Source organism: Narcine bancroftii, chromosome 3 (genome assembly GCF_036971445.1).
Source record: "Narcine bancroftii isolate sNarBan1 chromosome 3, sNarBan1.hap1, whole genome shotgun sequence".
NCBI classification, from domain to species: domain Eukaryota; kingdom Metazoa; phylum Chordata; class Chondrichthyes; order Torpediniformes; family Narcinidae; genus Narcine; species Narcine bancroftii.
The window spans coordinates 355,923,664-355,941,350 of record NC_091471.1 but is presented as its reverse complement, the minus strand read 5'-3'; the positions used below and the strand labels follow the sequence as shown (position 1 = coordinate 355,941,350).

The following is a 17,687-nucleotide window of genomic DNA, read 5'->3' as shown; positions in this document are numbered from 1 at the left end:
TCACATGTTTATTGAAATGAATTCCCCTCACGCTGCTCACTCCCCCTGCCCTGCTCCCTCACACCACTTGCTCCCTCAACCTGCTCCCCTGGGTAATGCAACAGTGGGGCAGGGGGCTGTCAGAGCGCAGTCAGCTGTGCTGTGAAATTTACCTGCCAGACTTGATGCAAACATGCAGGCACTAATGTCACTAATCATTCCTAGTTGGACTAGTTGTCATTTCACGCTGCCAGAGGGGTGGTTGGTGAGTTAACTCAGCTGAGCTTTAAGCACTGCTTTGAGCAGTTGAGAGCCAAGTTAAAATTGACTTCCCCTGCCTGGTTACTTCCTTTCACACCGCACAATTCCCACGATTTAACCTTCCAATTTGAAGGTTTCACTCGTATGTACTTGGTGGTGTGAAAAGGCCTACTGATCTACTTGAGATGCACATCCCATCCATGTGCATTGGTCTGTTTAATGTAGCTCAAACTTGATTTACAATTATTGCTCTCAGTCAGCCACACAACCACTGAGATCAAGAGGGTATTGATATACAAATTGCAGTATCACTTCAGTATCTGTTGCATTGACTTCCAGGCCAAACATTTTGGCAGTTTCCGCAAAGCAGGACGTCAAGCGCTGAAGAGCTGGCTCTGAATGGGCAACTAAAGCGGCATCATCTGCAAAGAGTAGTTCACGGACAAGTTTCTCTTGTGTCTTGGTGTGAGCTTGCAGGCGCCTCAGATTGAAGAGACTGCCATCCGTGCGGTACCAGATGTAAACAGCGTCTTCATTGTTGGGGTCTTTCATGGCTTGGTTCAGCATCATGGAAGTCAGCCTGAAGAAAACTGAGGTCCTCCATCAGCCAGCTCCCCACCATGACTACCAGCCCCCCCACATCTCCATCGGGCACACAAAACTCAAAACGGTCAACCAGTTTACCTATCTCGGCTGCACCATTTCATCAGATGCAAGGATCGACAATGAGATAGACAACAGACTCGCCAAGGCAAATAGCGCCTTTGGAAGACTACACAAAAGAGTCTGGAAAAACAACCAACTGAAAAACCTCACAAAGATAAGCGTATACAGAGCCGTTGTCATACCCACACTCCTGTTCGGCTCCGAATCATGGGTCCTCTACCGGCACCACCTACGGCTCCTAGAACGCTTCCACCAGCGTTGTCTCCGCTCCATCCTCAACATCCATTGGAGCGCTCACACCCCTAACGTCGAAGTACTCGAGATGGCAGAGGTCGACAGCATCGAGTCCACGCTGCTGAAGATCCAGCTGCGCTGGATGGGTCACGTCTCCAGAATGGAGGACCATCGCCTTCCCAAGATCGTATTATATGGCGAGCTCTCCACTGGCCACCGTGACAGAGGTGCACCAAAGAAAAGGTACAAGGACTGCCTAAAGAAATCTCTTGGTGCCTGCCACATTGACCACCGCCAGTGGGCTGATAACGCCTCAAACCGTGCATCTTGGCGCCTCACAGTTTGGCGGGCAGCAGCCTCCTTTGAAGAAGACCGCAGAGCCCACCTCACTGACAAAAGGCAAAGGAGGAAAAACCCAACACCCAACCCCAACCAACCAATTTTCCCTTGCAACCGCTGCAATCGTGTCTGCCTGTCCCGCATCGGACTTGTGAGCCACAAACGAGCCTGCAGCTGACGTGGACTTTTTACCCCCTCCATAAATCTTCGTCCGCGAAGCCAAGCCAAAGAAGATCTGTTGCATTACAAATCTTCACAATGGGGTAACTTTTTTCTCTCTCTCTCTCTCTCTCTCTCTCTCTCTCTCTCTCTCTCTCTCTGTCTCTCTCTCTCTCTCCCTCTCTCTCTCTCTCTCTCGACATGCTTGGGTATGTATGCATTACATCACCTAGCAAGCAAAAACAAAACCTTCAACCAAAAACAAAATCGAAGCAACATATTATTCCCTCAGTGATGGTCATTTGAGCAAGCTGTCAGCCACTCATCAGGACAACTGCCCATTTTCATTGACTCTAAAGCAGATCCTTTCACTAATTTACATTGACCAATGCAGAAAACAATGCCAAAAGGAAGTGTAGTGTTGTTATTGGAGCAGATTAAGATGTATTTGCTTGAGAACATATAAACTTGCATTTGTATTGTTTTTTATCACTTCAGCCTGTCAGAAAACATTTTACTACTAATGAACTTCTATTGAAATGGACGCTGTATACAAAATGTAGCATATTGCACTAATCCTGCAAATATCTGTTTAGAGTAGAACATGAAAGTCTGCAAACACTGTGATTGTAGTAAAAACAAAAGAATTCTGGCGGAACTCAACAGGGCTTGCAGCATCTGTAGGAGGTAAGGATGTATAATCGATGTTTCGAATCCGAGCCTTGGAGAGCTTGGGCCCAAACATTGATCATCTCTTGGGCATCTGCTGAGTTCCTCCAGCATTCTTCTGTTTTTACTAATATTTGATTTGAGCCTGGATATCTTTTAAAAAAAAAGAACCACTGCTGCTAAAGTAAGACTATCTAAATTCACCAAACCAGGAAAATGGTTTTACATTGTTGTGCTAAGTGTGTGTTACCTACCACACATACAAACACCAGCCCTACTTAGTGATTATATCGATTTGATACGAGCACGTGCACATTCTGAAATGGCCAGATCCATTTTCAGTCAAACATGCTTGCATCTTCCACACCTCATTAGAAAGCTTGGCTCTACAGACATCGAGGTATTGCTTTCTTAATTATCTTTAAAACTGGACAAGCAGTTGTCACTTGTTTGCTTGATCTGAAATGTGTATATGTCAGAAGTTGACGTAAGCCTGACATTTGGCCCATTTGAAATTATTTTGTTCATTTACTTAGCATTACGCTTTTCACCACTGATAGATGGGAAAATCAAATATAGACTGGTGTTTTGTTCAAAACCGTGGAAAAGGTTTAGGCATCACCAAACACAGAAATGTTTGTTAATTAAATGCAACTATTGGGAACAAATAGGGAATATCTCAAAAATTGACAAGGTTAACGAGGCATCATCGTTGAAGGTGGAAGGATATAGTTAATTCTGGTCAATAACCCTTCATCAGAATGCAGTTAAAACAATATCTTTCTTTTGAATAGCTTTTATGAATGAGATCGTTATGACCTTGTTGAAAGGCTTCACCCAAAAATCGAAGAAAAAAAATGGTACTGAATAAAGTTCTCAAAATATTGCTGCTGGTACAGTCAGTTCCCTCTGCTCAAAGGGTATACTGCGACATGGAGTGCTCTGTAGCTCAAAAGGGTTGAGAAACAAGTTTTTCTAGAAAAGTATCAACTATTTTTATCCACCTGATCTTTTGAAATAGACTTTTCAATCAAATTTTATAAATAAAATATACTAATACTGACAACTGGCTTGTAAAGTGTGTGTTTTGTCATGAATTCAGAATTGTAAACCACAAGATGCATTTTGGTTTGCAACTGATTATTATGATGTATTTGAAATTAGCGATCAGATTATTTGGATTGTAATTGCTGTCAGATATAAATGCATAAAGCTTTAGAATAATTCCTCAACTGAGATCTTGTGGTATAGATTCTTTGAGATATTTTCCACTTAAGTGCCATCTTGCAAGTTGAATGCATGTTTGTAAGACCATTGGGAATGTGTCTGCAGTGAAGATCTTGCTTTATTTGTCTCACTCACCATATTCAGGATCAGCTTTTGAAGGAGACAGTGACGTGCTTCCAAATCTATTCTGTATTCAAACAGGTTTGGTACTTGTGATATTGAAAAAAAAAATTGGAATATAATTTATAGTTTAAAACTTCACTCACAATAAATGTGCTCCACTGTTTTCAAATATTATTCAAAAATGAATAGTATTGAAATTATTTGTGTAATCTTGGCTCAGTGCAGCTTGAAATCCAAGGCTAAAATGCATATGACCAAACTGTAGTCATCAATTTCTCTGCTATATTTTAATCTATAGGAAGCTGCTTAAGATGAGTAAATCCGGCTTTAGGCCATGACATTTATTCAGGGCCACAGAGCGTAAGACATTATTCAAAAATGACCAGGAAGAATTTGGGAACAAATGGAGCATGTTAAAGTTGAAATTAATTTTTTTCCCTCAAGCCATCTAATTTGGTTGTGCAAGAGGAGAATAAAGTAAGGCATTAGTTGGCATATTTATTGACAAATCAGAATAAATGCATAATCTACAGTGCAGATTGGCATTCTTTCTGTTTTTTTTTGCCAGTTCCCTGTTCAGTGGACAAATGGAGAATATTTGTTTAATCTCCAAGGATGGTCAGGAGATTAGTTGTTGGCCAGGAGAATCAAACCAATATTTTCAATATATCTTTTAAGATGTGGCCCACATAGACCTTTCTAAAATTACTCTGCTGTGTTCTCTCACCTGTTCTAATTGCTATTTCTCACTGGCAAATAATGTTACCCTTCAGAAAGGGGTTGAACCTTGTTGAACAGTGTGGGTGGGAATTCTGGGATTTTTCGATTATGGTCACCTTCTCAAAATGTTTATCAAGTACAGCATCAGGTTGATTTTATAAAGATTGAGCGTTCGAATCAGCTTTTGCAGTACCGTTGGTTGTGGAATGGGCTTTGGAAATACTTCGAATGGAAAAAGGAAAGCTTCAATTACAAGCTTGGAGGAAAGAAAGAAGTGACACAGAACTTTAAAAGTAGGAAATTAGATGACCAATTTTTTTTTAAGAAAAAGAATGAGAACTATTAGTATTCAGCCTCAGCAATAGGAGGATTTTTTAAAAAAATACGTAATTCTGATATTCAGACAGCCCCAAAATTAACAGTAATTGAAATTTAGCAGTTTTGAAAATGGTACAAGTTTCACTGTTATGGTCAATGTACATTCTTTCTGAAGCAAATCGGATGTATAACTGGCCTTTTAAAAATTATCGTGTCATTTTTAGTATTCAGGTGAGTATTATAATGAAGCGTTATTTTCCCTGCATCAGCCCCAAGAAAGAAAGCTATAGTTTCAACTTTTGTGGCTATTGGGGAACTTGAGGGGCTCCCTGATAAGCAATTTGTAAAATTGGTATCTGAGATAATGAAGAAAATATTAGGCAATCATCTCCAAATGAATTTGATCTCTCTCATTCTATTTGTCAAGCTGTCAGAGAGAGCTTCATGTAGTTGAAGCATGGACAGCATTTCAATAATCCTCCCATTAATACTAAATTGCTTTGTAAGTAACAAAGTTAAATGAAAAGATTAATATTTTGTTATCGTCTTCTCCAATGTTGACCTTAATGACGAGATCCAACATAGTCTTAAATGCACTGGAACATCTTTTGGACAACTCTGAACAAGAGTCTTTCATGATCTTGACATCCAAAGCAGTGATGATCCTAACACTCCTGTATGCATCAGAAACCCAGACAACATACTGGCGACATCTAAAAGTTCCATCAATGCTGCTTTCAAAACGTCTTAAATATCAGCTGGGAAGATGGAAGAACTAACATCAGTGTGCTAAATGAAGCAAAAACAGCAAGCATTGAAGTCTATGTCCTAAAGAACCAGCTAAGATGGAACAGTCATGTTTGAATGAAAGACTAACATCTGCCAAAACAAATCCTCTACTCCCACCTTAAAGAAAGCAAACGTAAGAGGCAGACAACAGAAAAGATTTAAAGACTTGTTAAAAGCCAACATGAAGAAATGTAACATTGACTTCAACAATTGGGAAACCCAATGCCAAGGGCGGGAAACTCTGGCAAACCATCATCCGAGAAGGAACTGCCACTTTCAAAGCCAACAGATGTGCAGAATTAGAAGAGAAGAAAATGGAAAGAGAGGCAGCAACAACCAAAGCCCAATCTGCCACCTGGAACTACCTATTCTAAATGTGGAAGAACTTTCAAAGCCAAGATTGGATTCATTAGCCACCTTAGAGCCCCTAAATAGATCAATGGAACAACGTCGATCTCACGGGATAGCCATGATAAGTTTTCTTGAGAATTATTTTAATATAAAATATACTGATGTCATTTTTGCTTATTTTCATTTGTCATTTAATTTCACATGTCACTCTTTTGGTCCAATTATGTGACAGATTAGTTATTTGAAGTAAATAGTGGAGCCTAAAAGGAGCAATTCATGAATCGCGTGAAGCAGGTTTGCCATAATTTTTATTTATCTCAAATACTCCAGCATTTTCTGATCGTAACTCAGCAAATAAATAGTCTGGTAAAAACGTAGGACAGAGACAACATTCAGGCATGGGCTGCTACGTACTCAGCCACACGAGTACCATAAAAGTGCCAGATAGAGACTATCTTGAGTATAAAAACATTGCAACAGGAGCAATAGTGTACTTTGAAGAAAGGTTAAGGTTTAATCACCACGTGTGCATGCCCTTTGCCTGTTGATAATCCTATAGCACTTCCCAATCCTATAAATTTCTGCCCTCGAAGAACAAGGGCAGCATGTGCTTGGGAAAATCACCAGTGGCTGATTTGTCATAGTTATTGATTCTTATGTTACAAGTTCTTCTTGAAATGTCATCTTTCAGAGAATATTTCTTTCCTATATCTTGTCAGTAACTGGTACCTGTTTTGGTACCTTGTGAAACAGGAATTGTCTCAAGGAATCTCACTTGGAAAATTCATTTGTGGTAGTGAAAGGGGGTTGTGGGGGGGGGGGGGGAATAAACACCATATTTGGAGAAAGGAGTTTTGGGAATTTGTCCAAGAGGCTTTCAGATTAGGAGAGGGCTTGTGCAATGTTTCAAAATGGGTGGTTGTAGTGGCTTGAAGTGGTATGGTGGATAATAGTGGTGGTTGGTATGCATGGTAAACTGATGTTGAAACAATGGAGGTGACAAGCATAATTGAATTGCAAAAAACATTTTAAAAATTAGACTTGGGTAAAGTTGAGGCTGCTTGGAAGTTATGTGGTGGAAATGTTAGCAGAAAATTTGCCTGAAAGTATTGTAATTAAATATTAAGTTTGCATCCATACTTTGTGGAAAACTGTGTATATTTAATACTTCAACCTTTTCAGGCATTTGTTCCCTTGTGCTGAGAATGCTTGGATGTGACGAAAGTACAAGGCACAAAAATCACACAGCATTCTTGCCTACAGTAGTATAACAATAACTTTTTGGCGTCAAAGGTTTTGGCCACCTTTTAGTTCCAGTCTAGGTCAGTGTATATGAGAGTTTGACAAATACTAAAATATTTTCATTGTTTTAAGACTGTGTTAATGAAGTAATGCTTAACCTGTCCTTGAAAATTTCATTTTTGAATACCAAAACTGGATATGGAAGGTGCTTGATATTTGTTTTTTTTAAAATTTATTACATGCGTCAGTATTAAATATGGTTTCAGCAGTGGGTAGAGCAAATTGAGTCCCAAATCTCATTGTCATTTGACATTCCAAGGACTCTTAGCCTTACTAGAGTCTATTTCTTATTGAGGAATTCTCACCAAACCCTCATTCCAAAGGAATACACTGTACAATTTTGACTCAACCCCCACTGAAAAGGCTGACCAGCCTCTTGGATCTGGAAGCAATTGAGATGGGATAATAAACACCAAACAACATCTGCATTCAGCTGCCCTGAACTAATTGTAACGATAAAAACCGGATGCAGTGTACTGATGGTAATCTTGCTGATTTAATATGAGGGAGCCAGGGCTACTTAATATGGAATTTTAATGATATCTACAATCTAAAATTGATGAGAAAATATGGCTTGCTGCAACTTGACCCAATTATGACCAAATACCACTTGTATCTTACTTTTTTCCCAAAAGCTTTGCATTAGAAGGCCATTAATGTTCTAACAACATTAGCAGCATTATTGTAGACTTAGGCCCCTTTAGGCATTGGAAATGTGTTAGCTGTCTGATGCCAAAGGACTGAATTGAAGATGACCTCCTTGTTGGGCAATGCTAAAAATATTTGGTGCCTTTTGTATCCTTTTTGCAAGTAATTGCTAAGAACAGTGATTATGTACAGCACAATGTGACACAAAACAGCAGCTAGAGCCGTCAGCCCTTGGATCAATCTGTTCTGCTACTGCAAATTAGACTGGAGAGAATTAGAAAATCTTAAGTTCCGTGTAAACATTAGAAGACAAGATTTATGTTGCCAATATTTAGAGCAAAATACAAGCATTGGTACTGCTGATGCAAATCAGAAAATTGACTTTTTTCAAGATTACTTCATTGCCATGTCGCATTACTCTAAATTGCCTTTTGCCTTCTGTAAGGCAGACAGTCGCCATTAGTGTCAGAATTTATTGTCAGGAGCATGTTGTTGTTTCGAGGTAGCAGTATGGTGCATTATAGGTGCAAAAATGTACGATAAATTGCGCTTCTTTAAATACACTATTTAAAAATAAATAACCAGAGCAAGAGAAGAGAAAATTTGTGGTAGTGGCTGCAATTCATTGTCCATTCAGAAATCTGATGGCAGAAAGGAAGAAGCTGTTTTTGTAATGGTGGTATTCATTTTCAGGATCCTGTACCTCTTCTGATAGTAACAGTGAGAAGAGGGCATGGCTTGGGTGGTGAGGGCCCTTGATTATAGAGGGTGCTTTCTTGAGCAACCGCTTCTTAAAGATGTCATTAATGGAGTGAAGACTCATGGCAATGATGGTGCTGGCTGAGTTCACAATTCTGCAGCTTTTTGCTATCCTGTGCATTAGCACCGCCATACCTGACTGCGATGCAACCAGTCCGAATGCTCTCCACAGTGCACACTTGTAGGAATTTGCAAGAGTGCTTGGTGACAGACCAAATCTTCTCAAACCCCTCACAAAGAATTACCGCTGGTGAACCTTCAAGGTTGCATCGACATGCAGGCCCTTGGATAGATCTTCAGAGATGTTGACACCCAGAATTTTGAAGTTCAAGGTTTTGTGACACCACTCAACTACCTGTCCTATCTCACTCCTGTATGCTTCTTCATTGCCATCTCTGATTCTGCCGACAACTGTGGTGCCATCGGCAAATTATAGATTTATTTATAGATCGCCTGGCACCCCTTGAAGCAAGAGGGAAAGAGAATCAAAAGAGTCACTGAATGTCTGGATTTTTCCAAATCAATATTCCTTCCCTGTTAGTTGCTAAATATGTGATTTTCTCTCCCAATAATTGTGCAAGTGCTTGCAGCTTTACAGGTGCTCCTCAACTTACGATAGGGTTAAGTTAAAAAAAAAAATCGTAGATTGTAAAAGAATACTGCACCTACTATTTTTTGTAATTAAATTTTGAATACTTTTATTCCACACTGAAAAAACCATCAATGTACAGAGCTGAAAGCACACTGGGCATGAAGAATGTTTGAAGCATTGAACTAAAATTAATTGCTGGATGGTGGGGATGCGAAAACGACAGGGTCATCAATTTCACTTGTTCGTGTGATCGCTGGAGAGACTGCGAGCGTGGTTGAGTCAGCAATGCGGGAGAGTGCGTTCTACGATACACACGCAATGGCTGCCGATGCCCAGCTTCATGAGAGACTAGTGTACCACATATCACAAGCACGGAAACAGATCGGAATTCAAAATTGAAAGTACAAATTTGAACCATCGTAACTTTGAAAAACCGCAAGTCGGATCATCGAAAGTAGGGGAGCACCTGTATTTCCAATCTGGGGTCTTGTTACATTATATTATTTTCATGCGATTTGCTGATCACAATTTATTACTAAAGATCAGTTTATCAATGTTTTACAGTGCATGAATTAATAGTGCCCAAACCAGGAGAAGCATTCAAATATTGAATTGTTTATTGTAGCATGTGCCAAGATACCGTGAAAGGGTTTGTTTTGTGTGCTAGCCAAGAAAGATAACTAATTCTTAACTATAGCAGGTTATAAAGCTTGACAGCATGGAAACTTGCTCCTTGATCCCACTGGCCTGTGCTCGACTCACATTCTTAACCTTTCCTAATAATGTACCCGTCTCAATGTTTTTTCCACATAATAGTTGTCCCTGCTTCCATCATTTCCTCTGACAGTTTGTTCTATCTATTCACTGGCCTCTTTATGAAGATGTTTCTCAAGTCCAATTTAAATCCTTCACCTCTTGCCTTGAATTGATGCCTTCTAGTTTTAGATTCACCTCCCCTGGGAAACAGAGGATATAGCTATTTACCTTCTTCTTCTTTGGCTTGGCTTCACGGACGAAGATTTATGGAGGGGGTAAATGTCCACATCAGCTGCAGGCTCGTTTGTGGCTGACAAGTCCGATGCGGGACAGGCAGACACGGTTGCAGAGGTTGCAGGGGAAAATTGGTTGGTTGGGGTTGGGTTTTTCCTCCTTTGTCTTTTGTCAGTGAGGTGGGCTACCAGCCCCCCCACATCTCCATCGGGCACACAAAACTCAAAACGGTCAACCAGTTTACCTATCTCGGCTGCACCATTTCATCAGATGCAAGGATCGACAACGAGATAGACAACAGACTCGCCAAGGCAAATAGCGCCTTTGGAAGACTACACAAAAGAGTATGGAAAAACAACCAACTGAAAAACCTCACAAAGATAAGCTTATAAAGAGCCGTTGTCATACCCACACTCCTGTTCGGCTCCGAATCATGGGTCCTCTACCGGCATCACTTACACCAGCATTGTCTCCGCTCCATCCTCAACATTCATTGGAGCGACTTCATCCCTAACATCGAAGTACTCGAGATAGCAGAGGCCGACAGCATCCAACTGCGCTGGGTAGGTCACGTCTCCAGAATGGAGGACCATCGTCTTCCCAAGATCGTGTTATATGGCGAGCTCTCCACTGGCCACCGTGACAGAGGTGCACCAAAGAAGAGGTACAAGGACTGCCTAAAGAAATCTCTTGGTGCCTGCCACATTGACCACCGCCAGTGGGCTGATATCGCCTCAAACCGTGCATCTTGGCGCCTCACAGTTTGGCGGGCAGCAACCTCCTTTGAAGAAGACCGCAGAGCCCACCTCACTGACAAAAGACAAAGGAGGAAAAACCCAACACCCAACCCCAACCAACCAATTTTCCCCTGCAACCGCTGCAACCGCAGGATGCCCCCCAAAGTTCCTCAACATGGTTATCCAACTGCACGAAAACCAACAAGATCGGGTCAGATACAGCAATGAGCTCTCTGAACCCTTCTCCATTAACAATGGCGTGAAGCAAGGCTGCGTTCTCGCACCAACCCTCTTTTCAATCTTCTTCAGCATGATGCTGAACCAAGCCATGAAAGACCTCAACAATGAAGACGCTGTTTACATCTGGTACCGCATGGATGGCAGTCTCTTCAATCTGAGGCGCCTGCAAGCTCACACCAAGACACAAGAGCAACTTGTCCGTGAACTACTCTTTGCAGATGATGCCGCTTTAGTTGCCCATTCAGAGCCAACTCTTCAGCGCTTGACGTCCTGTTTTGCGAAAACTGCCAAAATGTTTGGCCTGGAAGTCAGCCTGAAGAAAACTGAGGTCCTCCATCAGCCAGCTCCCCACCATGATTACCTTAATATATGCCCAAATATATAATGAATTACTTTGGAAGACAGTACAAGATACAGAGAAAGGCACAGTTAAAAACAGTGCAAGGACATAATCTTTTACCAATGTGAGGCTCATTCAAGAGCTCATAGCAGTATGAAATAAATGGTACTCTAATCTGGAGACTTTTTACTTTTAAGCTCGAGTACCTTTTGCCAGGCAAAAGGTGTGATGGGAGAGGGGATGATGATGGAAAGAAGGGATTACGATCAGGATGAGATTGTCCTTCATGTTGCCTTCTTTCCTAAGACAGAGGGAGGGTCAAAAGTGCTGATGGAGATTAGGTTCATTTGCATAATGGCTTGAGCTGTATTTACAACTTTCTCCAGTTTCTTGAGGTTTTGGGCAGAGTATTTCATGTACCAAACTGTGACAGAATACCTTCTATGGTGCATCTACAAAAATTGCTAAGAGATGTCGAGGACATGCCATATTTCCATGGGCTTCTCAGAAAGTTGACTTGTTCGTAGATCTGTATGCAAGTAAATCAGTTACATTTTATAAAGTTTCAGTTCATGATTGTATGACTTTACTACAAAATATTTCAATTCTATACTGTATTTTCCTCTCCCCTCTCCCCACCCTCCACCCCTCCTCCAGAAACAGGATATGGTCAGCAAGAAATGGGTTTTAAACATTCTTCTTTGTGTGGTAAAGTTTGCACTGCTTAGTAACAAATATTCTCTTCTTTTTATCAGGCCAGATACAAGCAGAGCTTGGATCCAACAGTGGATGAAGTTAAAAAGCTTTGCACCTCCCTCAGACGTAATGCAAAGGAAGAAAGAGTACTTTTCCATTACAATGGACATGGCGTGCCAAGACCGACTGTAAATGGAGAAATCTGGGTATTTAATAAGGTAATCAATATTTATGTATTCTTCATGCCAGTTTAGAAAACTGGTGCAAGGGCTTCTACCCTTGCACCCTAAACCAGCAAGGTTGTATTTTATATTTAAGCTAATCACTTAAATTATCACTGTTACAAAATTAGTGTGAGAAAAATATGAGAAAAATAGCTTTGAGTTGGTTATGGATGATTTTTATCGTTCTATCTATTTATATTTCATCCTTTGTATAAAATTTGAGTTGAAGTTTACATTTGTTTGCATGACTTTAGGGCTCTTATTTTGAAAGCATAATGAAGCATTGAATTTGCAAGTTGTCTGCATCAGGTGATAACTCCTGTATAATTATGTTATGTGAGCTGATTCTGTTATGAGGCAAGTTTCAAGGGCAACAAGGTTAAGTGTAGCAGTTAGGGCAACGCTGTTACAACACAATGCCAGTGATTGGGACTTGGGTTCAAATCCTGTGCTGTCTGTAAGGAATTTGTATGTTTTTCTCATGTCTGCGTGGGTTTTCCCCAGGGGCTCCGGTTTCCTCCCACTGGTTAGGCTTTCTGTTTCTGAGGCGGGCAGTTGTAAAGTTGAGACAGATCAAATGTTGGTAGGGAAGAATGGCAACTGACAAAAGGGATGGTGCTCAAAGAATCAAGTAATTAATTTAACCTGCAGGCATCCTTGATAAGTAAAACACAGCTAATTTGCTGTCCAAGTAATGAGAAAGCCATATGATTTGGTATCAGGCTCCCTATCGGAGCACCAATTGCTGTTCTCTCAGTAAGCCCACTGGGATCATTAGTAGTGTTACGAGCCCAGAGGACCCCAAATGTGTGTGTGTGTGTGTGTAAGTTCAGAAAAGTTCTTTAAATCACAGTCCAATCTCACTTCTCACTCCTCCAAGTTCACTGGTTGCAGGCAATTCTTATACTGTGCACAGAATTTAATATTTATAAAGTTCACCAGTCTTTGGTGCTTGAAATGTAATAAAGGCTCAGGAAGTTTCTTGTTGGTTTTTGGAGAGAGATTCATTGTACGCTGGCACCCACAACTGATTCCTTTTTTAACGAGCCACTTCAGTGTCTTGCCGAAGAAACTTGCCCCCTCAGGGGTCTCCAGATGTACTGGGGATGTAGGTCATTTGGGTGTAATTGGGCAGCATGGACTGAAAGGGTCTCTTACTGTGCTGTATGTCTAAACTAAAATTAAAAATAACTGAATTTAAATCTTTTTTCAGAGTAGCATAATTTGACTTCTCTGGGGAGATGTATTACTGCATAAATTGAAAAATTGTTTGTATAAAATGGGCATGTTTCATAAAAGATTGTATAGGTATTTGAACATATAAACATCTGCCTAGCTATCATCCAGCATTATATTTTGTTGTGCACAGAGCGGGACAAGTTCCTTGGAAACTAAAAGCCATCATTTTCACGATATTGTTTGAAATCTTGTAGATGTTGATGGAAAATGTTTAATTGATTTCATTCAGGTGACCCCTACATTTTGGGGGTGGGGGGGGGTGGTATTGTTGCGTTCCCAGAAAACTGTCTGTCACATAAAACCCTATCATCTGCACATGTATCAAGTGCAAGCTGAAAGCAAAGTAAAACTTGTTCCACAACTTCAATAAGAGCAGTCTTTTTTATTCTGCAGCTCAGATGCTTCTGAGTCATGATTTGTGAATTCCACGGGGGTGAATTTCCACTTCCTGAACTGCTCAGATTGCTCATGTCTAATTCACCCACAACACAAGCACCAAAGATTTGTTGAATTTAAGATGTGCAAAGTTCAGATTTAAATCATTGTCTTCTTTACCACACGTGCTTCTAAGTTAGTGTTAAGCCAGCCAACCTGAAGTTAAGCTTTTATGTTCCAGCTTGAAATATTACTAGGATTGTTGATATTTGTGTTCTCTTCAACCACTATTTTTGGACATGGACTTTTCCCAAAATCATTCCATTAGATTGTTTTCAATCTATTCTGGTGGTATAAAAGAAGCTTAATGGGTAAATCCTGGAGTGATTGAAGGATGTTTATGAAATGTAAAACCTGTGCTGCTTAGAAGGGGAGATGACGATAGTTTTGTCAAATGTAGCCATCTGTATAGCTTATTTGGGATGAATGTAATGCAAAGATAAATGAAACTCCAGATTAGATATTTATTTTGTTGTGTATGTTACAAAACAAGATATAGATTGTAAAGGTAAAGCATTTTTGTTGTCCTTTTTTTCTTTTTTAGGAAAAAACCTGGAACAGTTTCAAAACAACAAATAAACAGGAGTAGTATTTGTAGAAAGGACTGAACTTCTGTGAATAGTACAGTTGCTCAAGGTTTTGCACTTGATCTGTTAAATATGCTTAAAAGTATTGGTATGTAGGTTTCACTGCCATCTTTGTGTAAAATTTAGTTTTGTGTTTAAAGTGATGACAGATTTCTTTCTTAGAAATTTAATATTGCAAAGATTGAAAATGAAATACTGTTGATCCGTGTTTCATTAACATTCTGACCACTGCAATTGTAGTTGAAATTTGGATTAGCAGTTTTTAATTTTTAATTTAGGCATACAGCACAGAAACAGGCCATTTCGGCCCACAAGTCCATGCTGTCAAATTTACACAGATCAGTGCACTGCTGCATTTCTTAGCAGGACATAATTTTTGCATCCCAATTGCAAGAAGCAGGTGCCTAGAAATTCCAGTCAACTCAGTTGTATTGTAGTGCAGTGTCCATTGCTGTCTCACCCACTGGCATGCTATTGAAAATTTCAGTTGCACTGAAAGACTACTGGTCAAAGGCCTATTTTGGTTGTAGAGAACTTGGAGTTGGAAGTCAGAATTGACAATTTCACTGGTGATGGGAGTGGCTGGATCATGATTGGCATTTTGAATCAGGATAATCAGAGGGTGGCAGGTTAGGCTTTCCGTTTATGAGACGGGCAGTTGTAAAGTTGAGACAGATCAAATGTTGGTGGGGAAGAATGGCAACTGTCAAAGGGATGGTGCTCAAAGAATCAAGTAATTAACCTGCAGGCATCCTTGATAAGTAAAACACAGCTAATTTGCTGTCCAAGTAATGAGAAAGCCATATGATTTGGTATCAGGCTCCCTATCGGAGCACCAATTGCTGTTCTCTCAGTAAGCCCACTGGGATCATTAGTAGTGTTACGAGCCCAGAGGACCCCAAAACCCAGCAGCAATAGATATTCACTAAGACAAATGGTGACTTAAACAAAAGTTGTTTTTAATTATCTTTAAACATGAAAACAGAATCACATTTTAACTTATCACTATTGACTTAACTAACCTAACTTAAGCCCCTCTAGTTCTAAGTGTGTGTGTGTGTGTGTGTGTGTAAGTTCAGAAAAGTTCTTTGATTCACGGTCCAATCTCACTTCTCATTCCTCCAAGTTCACTGGTTGCAGGCAATTCTTATACTGTGCACAGAATTTAATATTTATAAAGTTCACCAGTCTTTGGTGCTTGAAATGTAATAAAGGCTCAGGAAGTTTCTTGTTGGTTTTTGGAGAGAGATTCATTGTACGCTGGCACCCACAACTGATTCCTTTTTTAACGAGCCACTTCAGTGTCTTGCCGAAGAAACTTGCCCCCTCAGGGTTCTCTTTCTTTCAGATCACTGCAGAGTTTCTTGTTGTTTAACTTATTTCAAGTGAAACATTAGAAAGCCAGTCCTCTCCTCTTGCATGAACCACAAGGGCTTTGACCAGGCTGAACTCAGCACTTACAACCCATCTTCCAAATGGGTTTTCCACAAGTTTGCCAGCTTGTCCTGTTCCAGTCCCACCTGCTGCTGCTGCTGAACTGTAGAATTGCAAAACTCATCTCTCTCTCTCTCTCTTTCTCTCTGAGAGAAAAAAGCCCATTTGACTCTGCTTGCCAAAACCACATGACCTTCCTCACAAGTTCCACTCCAGACAGAATGCAGCTCCAACAAGTTCTTTCTTCTGTTGCCTTTTTGTAAACCACAATCCATTAGTGAAGTCTCTTGGGCACTCTCCAAAGCTTCTGCAAAGGTTCTGGGCTAATATGTCTTGCATTGCATGTCAAAGAAAACACTGCTGCAGAAACTCAGCAGGTCAAGCAGCATATGTGAGGCCTACAGATGGTCAGCATTTCAGGTCGAGACCCTGGAGCAGTGCTGAAAAATGGACCAGTATCTCTGGGCATGAATCAGCCTTGCAATATTTGCGTCAGAGACACAAAGAATGGTATTTTCCATGGAAAATGCAACTTTTGTAGCACTGCAATGAAGCTCAGAATGTATTTGCCCTGGATAACCTCTTATTGAGCATTCCTGGATGACATGGTTCTGTTCAGTGCAGTAAAACCCAAAGTACATCACCCTCCATACTTTTTACTGTAATGGACAGGCACATTTTATGGACTATTGAATATTACTCAATTTAAACTGTGACAGTATATAGATATGTTTTTGGGAGATAAATTGGGAAAGGTTTGTTAGAGTAGGTCACATACAAACGCTTTAAAACAGATCTTATTTAAAATGTTCATTCTTATCTATTCTGTTAGTTACAAACATGATTGTTGCCAGTTCTTTGTTACTTTCTAGATTCTCTTTACCATCTCCTTTATAAATTGTTCTGGCATTTTTCCCAACGACTGAGGTGAACTGGTCTGCAGTTCCCATTTTCTCCCTCCCTCTTAAATTGTGGAGTTATATTTCCTATCTTCCAATCCATTACATTTTGGAGATTAACATCTCTCTCTAGCCACCAGTCCCAGGGAATTTATCATCTTTAACTTGTGTTAATTTCTGACAACTTGTTATCTCTTAACTTGTAGTTCTCCACTATTTTTGGCAAGCTTTCAGTCCTATTCAATGAAGATCAACATTAATATCTCCCATTTCTTTAATCTCTCCTGCAGTTTCCTTAATCTCCAATATAACTTCTTCTTTATCTTTAAGGAACCTACATTATTTTAACCTTTTCAGAAGCTCTGTTTCCTTGTCATAAACTACCATCAGTTGTACAGCAAAAGAAGGACTGTTCTGCCCTTCGTATCTGCTGGCAATTGTCTAACCATTCTAATCCCTTTGGGTACAATTTATTTCCCCCACAGGAGAGCTTTATATTATAATTTTACTTTCCATAACAATGTTTTGTCCATTGCAGAATTTTGAAATATGTCTAAAATTTCTGACAGCTTCTCTTGAGTACAGAACTGGACAACATTTTCCTGTTTTCTTTTGGCCTTAAGAGAATGTATTACTTGATAATTATTCATTTTTTTTCCTGATGGGCAAACGTGTTTGGAACTCTTTCAGACAAATTTGTTTAGCAACTTGAGATTGAAGCTATTGGTCA

At 40.1% G+C, this 17,687-nt stretch overlaps 1 protein-coding gene across 5 annotated transcripts in view; it reads left to right on the top strand.

Annotated features, from left to right (window-relative positions):
- The window catches only part of rptor (regulatory associated protein of MTOR, complex 1), a 339,346-nt gene that overhangs the window by 78,744 nt on the left and 242,915 nt on the right, over nt 1-17,687 (top strand). For all 5 annotated transcript variants that reach the window (XM_069929956.1, XM_069929955.1, XM_069929957.1 and 2 more), the window contains exon 4: nt 12,199-12,357. In XM_069929956.1, coding sequence (XP_069786057.1) covers nt 12,199-12,357 — 159 coding nt within the window. The remainder of the gene's footprint in view (nt 1-12,198; nt 12,358-17,687) is intronic.